The 11,933-nt window shown below is 38.9% G+C and overlaps 2 protein-coding genes across 2 annotated transcripts; one reads left to right on the top strand and one right to left on the bottom strand.

Annotated features, from left to right (window-relative positions):
* Window positions 1-86: 86 nt before the first annotated feature.
* Window positions 87-1,762, top strand: il13 (interleukin 13). The gene is made up of 4 exons (XM_034311451.2): window positions 87-763; window positions 846-905; window positions 1,220-1,336; window positions 1,525-1,762. The coding sequence occupies exons 1-4, from the start codon at window positions 650-652 to the stop codon at window positions 1,621-1,623; spliced, it is 390 nt and encodes a 129-aa protein (XP_034167342.1). The 5' UTR covers window positions 87-649; the 3' UTR covers window positions 1,624-1,762.
* A 3,803-nt stretch (window positions 1,763-5,565) lies between these two features.
* On the bottom strand, window positions 5,566-7,658 carry pou4f3 (POU class 4 homeobox 3). Its single transcript, XM_026938814.3, has 2 exons — window positions 7,272-7,658; window positions 5,566-7,015 (listed from the first exon to the last, which is right to left on the bottom strand). Exons 1-2 carry the CDS (start codon window positions 7,374-7,376, stop codon window positions 6,116-6,118), a joined length of 1,005 nt encoding a protein of 334 aa, XP_026794615.1. The 5' UTR covers window positions 7,377-7,658; the 3' UTR covers window positions 5,566-6,115.
* Between the last annotated feature and the right edge of the window lie 4,275 nt (window positions 7,659-11,933).

The following is an 11,933-nucleotide window of genomic DNA, read 5'->3' on the forward strand; positions in this document are numbered from 1 at the left end:
CATGTGAAGGTTTTATTTGTTACATACAGCTGATTTGTGTGGGTTTTTTTTTTTTTGTTTTTTTTTTTTGTATTTTATTGTTACAAAAATCCAAGTTATTGCCTATTGTAATAATACTTCGGGTCTTAAAGCAGTGTATTTTGCCTTAAAGTAATTATACTTAATAGTTAGAATCTAATGGAATACTGCAAGAAGACTCTTTCAATTAATTTACCAATTCACTTTATTTGGCTACATCTACTAACAACCCAGTAAGTTCTTACAACCAAACATGGTCAAGGGATTTTAGTCTTTTTCATCAGCTCCCACAGATGCATCTGTCTGAACCATTGCAATCTTTTTTGGCAAATTATCATCGAACACTCAATTTCCCCTGTTCAGAGAATTTGGAACATCATAAGCAAATCTCCAAACCAAATCAACCACATCTTTATCAAACTTGCTCTGTTAGCCTATTGGTTTTCTAATCGGTAAATAAAAGCTTACAGTGCAAAATAACAGCTTCCAAGAAAATGAGCGCTGGTTTATATCCGGCTTTCATGTGCATATATATTCTCCAGGAGCATGTGAAAGGATTGTATCTAGATTTAGCCTGAAGCAGCCTGAAGAAGCTGTCCGAGTTAGGCCCAACTCCACTTTATGAAACAAGATGAAGGTCGTGGTTGTTTTTCTAGCTACTGCTACTGCATTGGCCTATGGGACTGTGGATCTAAAGTTTATAATGAGAGAAGTAAAGTGTCTGCATGAGAAAACTCTGAATACGGTAAGACTTTCAGTTTCTTGAGTCTCTTAAGTTTTGCATGGGGAGAAATAGAGCCTGTTTCACATGAATGGTTTGTTTCTAGGAGGACTTTGATTCTGTCTTTGTGAAAGACCTTAAAGAGAACAAAAAGGACAGCTGTGAGGTGAGGCACACTACACACAGACACATCAGTGTTTTGTGATCTAATCAAACCATGATAAAATGTGTTTATCATTTAATTAGTTACTTGGTTATTGAATTTAGAGTGTGATTAGAAAATTAAGCCGATGAACAGTATGCAGTTACTGACAGTATGTTTAAAACAGTAAAATGTTTCTGCTGGTTTAAAATTCTGTTTATTCACATTCACATTAATTTCCCAACATTAATTTCAAGCCTCGCCTTTTCTTCCTTTTCCTGAAGAATCGTTTAAAGATTGCTGACAGACTCTCTCCTAAACATTTATTGTGTTTTTAGGCCGAGTTTTTCTGTCTGGCTGAGAAAGTTCTGTCAGGAGTTAAGAAGATTCCTAAAGGAGATGGTAACTGCAGTACTGATAAACTGCTCAGGTATCTGAAGCAGTACAATAACGGGGTACGTTTAATTTATTGTTTCTAACCTTCACTCAGTTACTTAATCCTGCTCTACGTATGGATCACTTACAGATAAATTCACATTGTGTTGATGTGCATTTAGGTATCAGAATTCTGCATATATTGTGTAGATTTAAAATATATGAACTTTCACATAGATTGATGGTTTGGGTTTGTTTTTTTCTCCAGACAAACTGCAGTGTCCCAAAAAAAGGAGATGAAATAATCCTCCGTTCTTTCTTAGACGATCTGCTGAAATGTGTGAAAAAGGTCTACTCCAGGTCATGATGCCCAGAGCACTGCTTTCTAAACAGCTTTTGCTTTAATTTATGAAATCACATATTTATATTGGCATGTAATGCTCTAAGTATATTTATTTTTGTTTTAATGTTTTCAACATTTTTATTAAAATAAATTTATTGCAGTATACTGGTGTTATTTTCTCATTTGGAAGACTTTATCGAGGATTTAAATAAAAATGGGTTAAGATTTTTTTGACTCCTGCAATTCATTTTGTGTAAGAAAATTTCAGGTTTGACATTTTAGTCACTGCCGGTGCAGTAACAGGCCAGATATCGGGTAAATATCCATGCACTTTTCATATCATCAGTGTTTATCAGGTACTTTCCGGGTGCTTGATAGTACAGCTTGTAAAATATCAGCAAAATAATGACTGTGATGTGCATTTCGAGTAGCATATCTTCTGATAAGTGGACCAAAATGCAGCCATTGTTCAGTCTTAAACTGAAAATTTTCATCAGTGCATTCAGTAAAAAGGATGTTAATGTCAACAAATAGAAAATTGGTGCAAGACAATAAAACACCTAAGGATGCTTTAATTGGCATTTGATTATTAAGCAGTGCATTAGACTGATCATAGTGATACGAGTGTCTGTGCTAATCCAATACCTTCTCTGAAAACCCACCGGACCTAGAAAAGTTTACTGATGTTGGTCATCCTCATCTAGTGACCAGGTGATGCAGCCATTTTGTGTTGTTCCATTGTCTCAGCTGTAGATAGTGCACAGGACTGCCTCAAAAAATAAAAAAACAGACTTATAAAATCATGTACGTTCAGCTGGAAGGTGATAATATGCAGATGATGTGATCATTTGTTTGACGTTTATTTCTAGAAAACATTTTATCTCTGCACACTGAAATCAGGTAATGCTGGAGTGTGTGTGTGTGTGTGTGTGTGTGTGTGTACGATGGTGAACGTGCAGTTAAAGGGCTGCGCACATCATTAGAATCTAAGGGTTTGGTTTTTGCACACATCAGTGAAGCAGTAGACATTTGCTTCTTTCATGATGTTCATTACAATGTTACAGTGATGTGCTTTATCACTTAAATTATTGTAGAATAATTGAGAAGGAAAATAGTAATACTGTTCATTTGTGAACAAACATGAATTTATGTGAAAAATGTGATTTACTAATTCTCTAATCACACTGTTTCCAACATTTAGCCAGCTGTCACAAGTGATTCATTCACAGATCACTCATTTATAGCAACCAACAAAACTGATGATGGTGATGATGAAAAGAGACGTGTGTGAGTCCTCTCTGTTCTGCCTCTGTCTCTGTCTTCGTTCTGTCTCTGTCTCTGCCTCTTTTCTGTCTCCATTCTGTCTCTGCCTCTTTTCTGTCTCTGCCTCTTTTCTGTCTCTGTCTCTGTCTCTGCCTCTGCCTCTGTCTCTGCCTCTGTCTCCGTTCTGTGTTGTCTCTCTCTCTGTTCTGTCTCGGCTCGTTGAATTGCTTCTGGCACTTTATAAATTATTGAGAGCTTCTGTGTTGCCACAGAGGAGAGTGAGTGGGCGGGGCTGGGCTGGTGGGTGTGGCTATAATGGAGGCACATGGCGTTCATCCTCGTTCTGTCAGTTTCTTATGATGTAAACAGGAATGTCATTCTTTATCTTTCTCTTTGGCATGATTATATCAAGGCACTGTGTTAACAGATCATTTAAATTAGTCTGTATCCTAAATAAGTCTATAAATAAAATCATACGGTACATGTCTAAATAAATGCACACAGACAGACTGTAGCTGCACGCTGATCTCTTGGCTTTTTTCTCTTGAGCTTGTCTTTGTCTTCACCATAAGTCTCAAAAGTCATTAACACATAATGAACCTAGATTGTGTTTTCATTACTTTTTCAGTAATACTTTGACAGCACAATATTGTGTGCACAAGCTATTAACTAATAAATCTGTCTCTGATTTATTATAAATAAATCTATAAATTTAAATTTAAATTCAGTAGGTTTTCTTGGTGGAAGTCTTGCATTAGAGAGTTCTGTAATCAGTGGGAACACTGTGAAGGAAATCCAATCCGGGCTGTAAACTTAATTCTTCAGTCCAACATGAATAATTCAGCAGCACTCACTCGCCACCTGTCTACAGAAAACCTCCAGATTAACTTACATTATTTCCTAGAAATGATGATATAATTCTGTCTGTTATCATATGTAGTTCAGTTCATGTTAAATAATTGTAGACCAGCCTCACCTTGTGTTTAAACCACACTGCTGAATGAACAGAATTACAGTCTGTGCTGCAGGTCGGGACATTATTTCACCCCTGCATTGTCTGTCTGTCTCTGTTAACACGTCAGCAAGGGCGTGGCCACGCGGGGGACTTGGGCGACAGATACTAACCCACCTGCCTCCCCACCTGCCTCCCCACCTGCCTCCCCACCTGCCTCCCCACCTGCCTCCCCACCTGCCTCCCCACCAGCCCTGAGTTCAGATAGGGATAAGTCTCTCTCTGAGAGATCTCTAACTCCTGTACAACACAGACGTAAAGAATCATTTTTGTAGGGCGAGTTGATTTAAATAAATCAAAATAAATAAATTGTGATGTTTTCTAATAAATCTTTTAAACTCGTGCGCATCAGTGCTAGGGGTCAGGAGCAGCGACTGATGGACCTCACAGAGTCCACTGATCATCATCATCATCATCATCACAGTAATAATAATAATAATAATAATAATAATAATAATAACGACCTGATTTGGGGCAGATGGATGGGTGAGTTTCTGCACGTCAGCTGTCTGTGTTTGAGGTAGAAAACGAAATGTAGATAAACAAGTTAAAAGTGAATAACGAATATGTTACTCGTTAATTCTCGCACGAGCTTGCGGACTGGGTTAAGATGATTTTAGGGAAACAGTTGTTAATTAAAGAACATTCTTAATGTGAAATTAACGAAATATTTAGCGTTAAGAATCTTTTTCAATAAACGTTGAGTAATAAATCATTTGTAGTTTTTAGTTTTAGTTTAAAGTTTATTTTAAAGGGGACCTACACAGCATTCACAGTCCGTTTATCACTTTTTATTTGTTTTGCATGTAATAATAATAATAATAATAATAATAATAATAATAATAATAATAATAATAATAATAATAATCTGTTGCTATAATGTGCCCCGCTGCTCAGAACTGAATGCAGATTAAAATCAGAAGCTCATTCTCTTCCGTCTTACCTGTGTGTGTCTCCATTTCTGTCCCAGCAGTGTGTAAGTGTGTATCAGCTCTCTGTCTGCTTTTATACCGCATATCTACTATTAATATTGCATCGCCATGATTTAATAATTTCAAATCCGTCAGCACAAGAGAATGAATTAAAAGCAGCACACAGTGATTTTAAACAAGAAAACCTCGAAAGTAATAAATTAGTTTTATTTATAGATAGATAGATAGATAGATAGATAGATAGATAGATAGATAGATAGATAGATAGATAGATAGATAGATTTCGTGTCTGTTCCTGATGTAAACAGTTGAAAGTATTTGTCATTTCTGCATTTTTAATCCCCTTCGAGTTCTTTATTAATAAAACAACACAGAAGTGTTCAGTGTGCTGTAGATTATTAGTGACTCTGATGTTATAGCTCTTAATGATTTAAATGTTAATGAGCAGCCATGAAAATGATCAATAAACATCTAGGATATGAGCTCTAAAATCTACAATATATTAACAGGATAAAATCATTTCTCACTGTTTATGACTCGATAATTGAAAAAAACGTTAATTTTCTGTACTTGGCTGTAGAAGTATAATTATTCAGGCTGTAATTAAATATTTAGTGTAATTCCTGTGCAGGAGACAGAAGGCTGGCACTAACCCGGTATTTCAGTCTGTAGGATAAAAGTGGATGTAATTTATTTATACAGATATGAGCGGACACGAGAGCTTAGAAAAAAATAATTTATTAAATATTAATTCACACATTTCAAGTGAAATCTCAGGACATTTCTCCGAGTCAGTGAAGGTGGCTACGATCACAACAAAACAATTCAGTAGCAGCTTTATTTCTGTTTTTCTGTCGCGCAGATTTGCAGAATTTATTTCAGAATCTGTTCAGTGTGGAAGGAAGTGACGTCCATCAGATACCTGCCGAGTTCTAACCGACATTTAATTATAAGAAAGTTTCTGGCGTTTCACCATCGGCTCATGTTCAGGTGCATTAACAGGAAATAATTACACACACTTCAGGACATAATGTGCGATAATACTGAAATAAGTGTTAAAGCTACTTTCTCCTTGGAAGCTTCTCTAAAATGAAAAGCGCAATAAAACTGGCATCCTGTTGTTTTAAGAGCCACAGAAGTGAAATGCGGAGCTGCAGGAAGTGTCCTGTGACATTATTGTGCAAAATACATTTAGAGAAGAAAATGAAAAGAACTCTTCCAGTGCTCTAGTTCCTGATCAGAAGAACTTGTAGATCCCTGTCACGTGCGTTAAAGTGTTGAGCAGTTCCTGTGAATAAGAGCCGCTCGGTCAGTGCGCCGCGGAGTATTTCATCCGCTTCTGTTTCTGTCTCTGGTTACAGAACCAAACTCGGACCACGTTCTTCTTCAGGTCCAGTTTCTCTGCGATGGCAGCGATTTTCTCTGAAGAAGGCCGGGGCTGGATGGCGAAATAGGCCTCGAGTGAGCGCTTCTCCGGCGCAGCGATGGATGTGCGCTTTCGCTTGCGCTCTCCGTTACCGTTCAGCAGCAGGTCTGTGCGCGCGCTCGTGTCGCGGTGCGCCGCCTCGGCCTCGTCCAGCCACGCCTGTAGCACCGGCCGCAGCGCGATCATGTTGTTGTGTGAGAGTGTGAGAGACTCGAACCGGCAGATCGTGCTCTGGCTGAGAGAGCCCACTCCCGGGATTTTGAGGTTGGCGAGCGCGGAGCCCACGTCTGCCTGCGTCACGCCGAGTTTGATGCGCCGCTGTTTGAAGCGCTCTGCGAACGCCTCGAGCTCGCGCGGGTCCGAGTCTCCGTCACCGCCAGGAAGCAGGGGAAGCTGAGGGTGAGAGTGCGCGTGCGGGAGACCCGCGTGGCCTGCTGCCTGGTGCAGGTGGCACGCAACGGCCGGGAGGTGATGCTGGTGCGCCTGCGCGGCCAAAGCCGCCGGATCCGGTGCCAAGCCGCCCACAGCGAGCGCGGAGGACAAGTGCTCGAGGAGCTCGCCCTCCAGCGTCTGGCTCAGGTGGTTATGATGATGGTGGTGATGATGATGATGATGATGGGAGGAAGTAGAAGAGATGGACGAAGAGGAAGAGGACGTGGCGCACACGCCGCCGTTCATGGCGTGGTATGATGTCGCGTGCGGCTTGGCGAGATCGGCGGCCGCCAGAGCTTCTGCGCGCGCCAGCAGGCTCTCATCAAATGCGCCGAATATGTTGGTCTGCAGCTGAGAGCGAGAACAAACAGAGAAACGGAGAGAGTGAACGGAGTGGGGGCTGCGGGAAGGAGGGGGGCTGGTGCACGCGGGATTTACGGGGGAAAGACGGCAAGTCCTAAAAATTAATATGAGAGAGAGAGAGAGAGAGAGAGAGAGAGAGGAAAGAAGGAAGTCGGGCAAAAGCAAAAAAAAAGGCGAGGAAGCAGCACGCGTGTTTCCTTCTTACTGAAGTGTAAAGAATAATGAAGCTTCCCGTTACACGTACCTGCGGACACACGCGCCTCATGGCCTCCGAGCTCGCGTGCACGCCGGAGTACTTGGGCTCGTGCACCGGCGCGTGCACGGGGAAGTGCTGCTGCTTGCCGTTCATGACCGTCAGGTTCTCTCCTCGCGCGCTGGCTCTGCGTTCTCCCGCTGTACAGCTCTCTCCATCGCCACCTCCTTCCGGTCACCTGCCCCAACACACACCTGCTCAGCGTCTCACCTTACACACGGAGAGCTCAGAGCGCGCGCGCTAAATGCGCACTGAACCTGGTGGGGCGCAAATATTTCAGTTTATTTACTTTTTACCAGAAAGTTCAGTTTTAATGTTTATTTTTAATATAAAACTGATTTTAGCTACAGGTTAGAAGCCGGACGTTTGTTACTCTCATCTTCAGCTAATTAATGTAAAATAACCCTCAAACCTGTTACACCTGAGAGTGAGACAGGAGGGCAGACAGACAGGTCCTGCGCGCACGTGCGCTTTTGTGTAATGAAATAAAGCTGCAGTAAAATGATTAAATGTCATTTTTAAAGAACCTTCAGCATTAATCATATTGGATGTAAGGAGAGTGCTGATTTTAACCGGAAATGTAAAATTAATTATTTCGACTTAATTTACTCTTTACAAATGTAATGAATTAAATCTTACTATTTTTATCCTGATCTTTTGTGTCACTTAGTGACTTTACTTTCTCTGAGCATTTATACACACATTAACCAAAAATATTAAACATACACACGTGATTTACAATTAATAAATTAACACTAAAACCAATTAATTAAAAAAAACTGTTCGTTTAAAATGTGAAAAGGTGTTTAAGATGTTTTGGTTAGGAAACATTTCAGTTCAAAGACATGTATATTATATTATTATTATTATATTTCTACACGTCAGGCCATGTTTTAATATTTATATTTGAAAAGTGGAAGCTGTTGTGTTTATATTCACACATTTATTTCTCAGAGTCTTTATCAGCCTGCAAATATTAACTTGTGCTTATATTTATTTATTTGTTTGTTTGTTTGTTTGTTTGTTTGTATGAAAATGATTTGTCTAATGACAGAAAATGATGAAAGGTTTTTCCACATTTTTCAGAAAAGCTATAAAATTCATATATGACCATAAAATATGACTGCAAAACAAAAATAATGAACTATTTAATGACTTCATACATTATTTGAGATATATATTACCAAATACATATTTTAAATGTATTCAGGATGGAAACATGATGTTAAATAGGACATTAGCACAGTTTATATTTCATGTGAATTTGAACACAGTGAGAGAATACAATAAATATCTGGTCTAAGCACTTCTCCAACAGATTGTGTACAAATCTGTAAAATATCACACCATCAGCTGCATTTAATCACTTTTATAGTTCATTACAGGACTTCTAAAATGTGTCATCATGTCAAATCATGTTTATAAGCAGTGTTCTCAAGACCAGGAAAAGGCAGATAATGTTGATTTTATTTTTTTAGGAGCTGAACTGACATGCAAGTGATGGAAGACTGTATTTCTGCCAACCTGAAATGAACACATGAACACGCAGACACAGAGTGACACAGCTGAGCATGAGGTTTGGGGTAAATGCTAATGCACAGCAGTTTTGAGCATGACACTCGTTCTTTTGTCGTTTTCAGTGTGCACTTGTTCTCTCTGTATAACAGCTCGATGTGTAGAAAGTGGAGCTCGGCAGTGACACGGCTGCTGCACCTGATCCTGTCCACCTCTTCTGTCCTAACACACACTCAATTATTCACCAGCTCTGTGGCAGGCATCCATTACCTCATTGGCATTTTCTTATTCATTATGGAGATTGACACGGGCTTCCTCGGCAAACAATGAAGTTATCTGCAACAAGCCAACTATGCCGTGGTATACAGCATCCAGTTTATGATACAGTTTTTATGATGAAGCCGTGCCTGCTTTCCTCTCTAGATAACATTTCATCACATGAATATTTCAAAAGGAGAACCTAAAATGGCTCATTCATAGCTCAGCCTTTCATCTTGATTTACAGCGACACGGTTTATGCAGGGCTTGGTTCTGACTCATCCTTCCAAAATATATACACCACATACAGGTCAAACATTTAAACTAAAACACTGATGAGTTTACAGAACAAACACACTGATTTATTGTTTCAGTTAAAAAAGTGGTCCTTTAGATAGAAAATAATAAAAATAATTACCATGTTAGCTCCTTTTCTGAACATGCTGAAAATGGGAACGTTCAGCACAATTTCTTTTAAATGAGAGCTGTTGTACAGAAATATTTTTATGCTAAATAGAATTTTGATCTATAAAGTGGAATAAACTGGGCGTCAACAGTTATCAACAAAATTAATTATGAAAATGCAACACACTACAGGAAGTGATGTCACGTGTGTACATGGGGTTTAGGGCTGTTTTGTGGCTGAAGACTTTCATGGTGTCATGAATTCACCCCCACTGCCCACTGCCTCTGCCAGGAGGTTCAACTTGACAACAGATATCACTTTTGACAAGACAATGAGTGAAACATACTTCCAAATCAACACAGAAAAAACCCACAAAAGCTACTTTTTGCAATAACCAATTCAGTCTCCGTCCTGAAAACCTGAGGTCTGAATTGAAACAGAAATCCTCGTGCACAAACCTGAGAATATAAAAGATCTTAAAATGTTCTGCATGGAGTGAAAAAATTAATGGGACAGAAAGTAATATGATGGATGTAAAATAAAGCTGAAGCATCAAAGAAGTTTCTTGTGCCAGATGTGTAAATTAACGAGTACTTATTTATTAATAAATTAATTGGTTAACACCTGAAACATAATTACAGCTATTTATTTATTTAAAATATTAGGACTAATATGTTACACATTTTCCTAAATGTCACACTTCTGCCACAAATAACCAAATAAATCTCACTAGCTTACTACATGAAAAGATTCAACTCACTTTAACCTTACCTTTATTATGGAACTTCATCATCATCTACATTATTATTATTTGTGTTACTCACAGGATATTATTGGTATTTTCAGGATCGTCTCGTGTAACAACACGGTGCTGATTTTAGCTGATGATTTTGTCTGTTGTTGATTTGTTCGGTGAGGTGTATCGGGAGTCTGCTGGGAGTCTGATGTGTTATAGCTTTTCTCCACAGAGCAGTCGTTGTGTTCTTCCACAATTATATTCAGGTGAAGACTTTTCTGATATTTCTGAGTGCTGTGAGCGGCGGGATGAGGGAATGTGGAGTGACGGTGGTTGACATTCTGTCCCATGTGGCAGTCAACAGCGATTGCGTTAAATCAAATCGACTTTGAGTGTTTTCCACTCGGCTTCCCAAAGTAAGAGATGTGTATGCATTATTCATCATCATCATTTGAATGTCAGGAAGAAGCTTTACACTCCAAAATCAAACTATACAGCACACTTTCAGTTTAATATTCTGCTTTAGCAAATTTTTGGTTCTTTCTACCCTAAAACCCAAGTTCATTACTGGCTTAACTGCATTTTTTTCAGTCAAGTTTCTTTGAAGTTATTGAATAATTCAATAATCTATCTCGATGAAAAATAACCTGAGACTGTAAATCCTTTAAAGTCTCAGGTTGATTGATGGTGCATTGTGTCATTTTCTTCCATTGTTGCCCTAAAAACTAAATCTTATACAAACGTATTCATAATTTATACATTAGTGATATAAACACACAGTCAGTATACACTACACAGTTAGAAAAAGTTAAATTATACCAAGTGTGGGAGAAATAAAGTGTTTATCTACATCACCAATAACACCTTAAAAATATTTCATGAGCATCATTCACCTGAATCAATCAACAGAATATTTGTTTAATCATAAAGGAATAATTGGGCATTTGGGTTATTATCTCATTGTACTAGTGCACATTTCACCTCTTATTTCTAATTCTCATATAGTTTGGGATTTCAGTTGAAGAGAATTAATGATCAAAATGGATTGCTAGCTTTCCCTGTCAGTGTCTGCCACTCAGTCAGTTTTAATCTTCAGAATTTCAGAATGTCAAGCCAAGCTAAAGAAATGAATGAAAGTTACAACACAAGAAGCTGTTTAGCAAACAAAAGAAAATTACACTTAAAAATGTGTCATTTCCAATTTACTCATCAATCTTTTCATAACATTTTGTAAAAGACTCCTGGTTCAGATTCAGAAACCAGAACAGTCGAATTGGATCCAAAGCCACATGAAGACTAAATGCACAAAGTCATGCTTTCAGACTCCTGACAGTCATCTGAGCACCTCAACCTCCAAAAGTCCCACCACTAATGCTGACAGGATGCTTTATGGTTTCATCAGATCAGTGTGTTCTAATGACAAAACCGCAGGATTAGAGTTCTGCAGCTTTAATTCTACTGCGGTCCTTCAGGGCTCAGTGTCTGACCAACTCCCAATTGCATCAAGTGGTTTCACTGTTTCCTCTTGTACCTGCTACAAATAAGCACGTGACAAACTGATCTTTGAAGCTTGAATCGTAACAGAAGCACAATCGAGAGACAGACCGCATGGTCGGAGCAGAGGGTTTTACTCCACATTAGCTCAGAAGCCACAGACTCGGCCACATCTGTGAAACTGTGATGCACTTTTTGTGTGTCTTCATCGCTCCGGAACACAGATTTATTTTGGCTCGGCATT

Source organism: Pangasianodon hypophthalmus, chromosome 15 (genome assembly GCF_027358585.1).
Source record: "Pangasianodon hypophthalmus isolate fPanHyp1 chromosome 15, fPanHyp1.pri, whole genome shotgun sequence".
Classification (NCBI taxonomy): Eukaryota; Metazoa; Chordata; class Actinopteri; order Siluriformes; family Pangasiidae; genus Pangasianodon; species Pangasianodon hypophthalmus.

Coding starts and splice junctions, on each gene's coding strand:
- il13 (XM_034311451.2), top strand. CDS start 650: ATGAAGGTCGTGGTTGTTTTTCTAGCTACTGCTACTGCATTGGCCTAT. Junction 764..845: donor ATGAGAAAACTCTGAATACG/GTAAGACTTTCA, acceptor GTTTGTTTCTAG/GAGGACTTTGATTCTGTCTT. Junction 906..1,219: donor ACAAAAAGGACAGCTGTGAG/GTGAGGCACACT, acceptor TTGTGTTTTTAG/GCCGAGTTTTTCTGTCTGGC.
- pou4f3 (XM_026938814.3), bottom strand. CDS start 7,376: ATGAACGGCAAGCAGCAGCACTTCCCCGTGCACGCGCCGGTGCACGAG. Junction 7,016..7,271: donor TGAGGCGCGTGTGTCCGCAG/GTACGTGTAACG, acceptor TCTCGCTCTCAG/CTGCAGACCAACATATTCGG.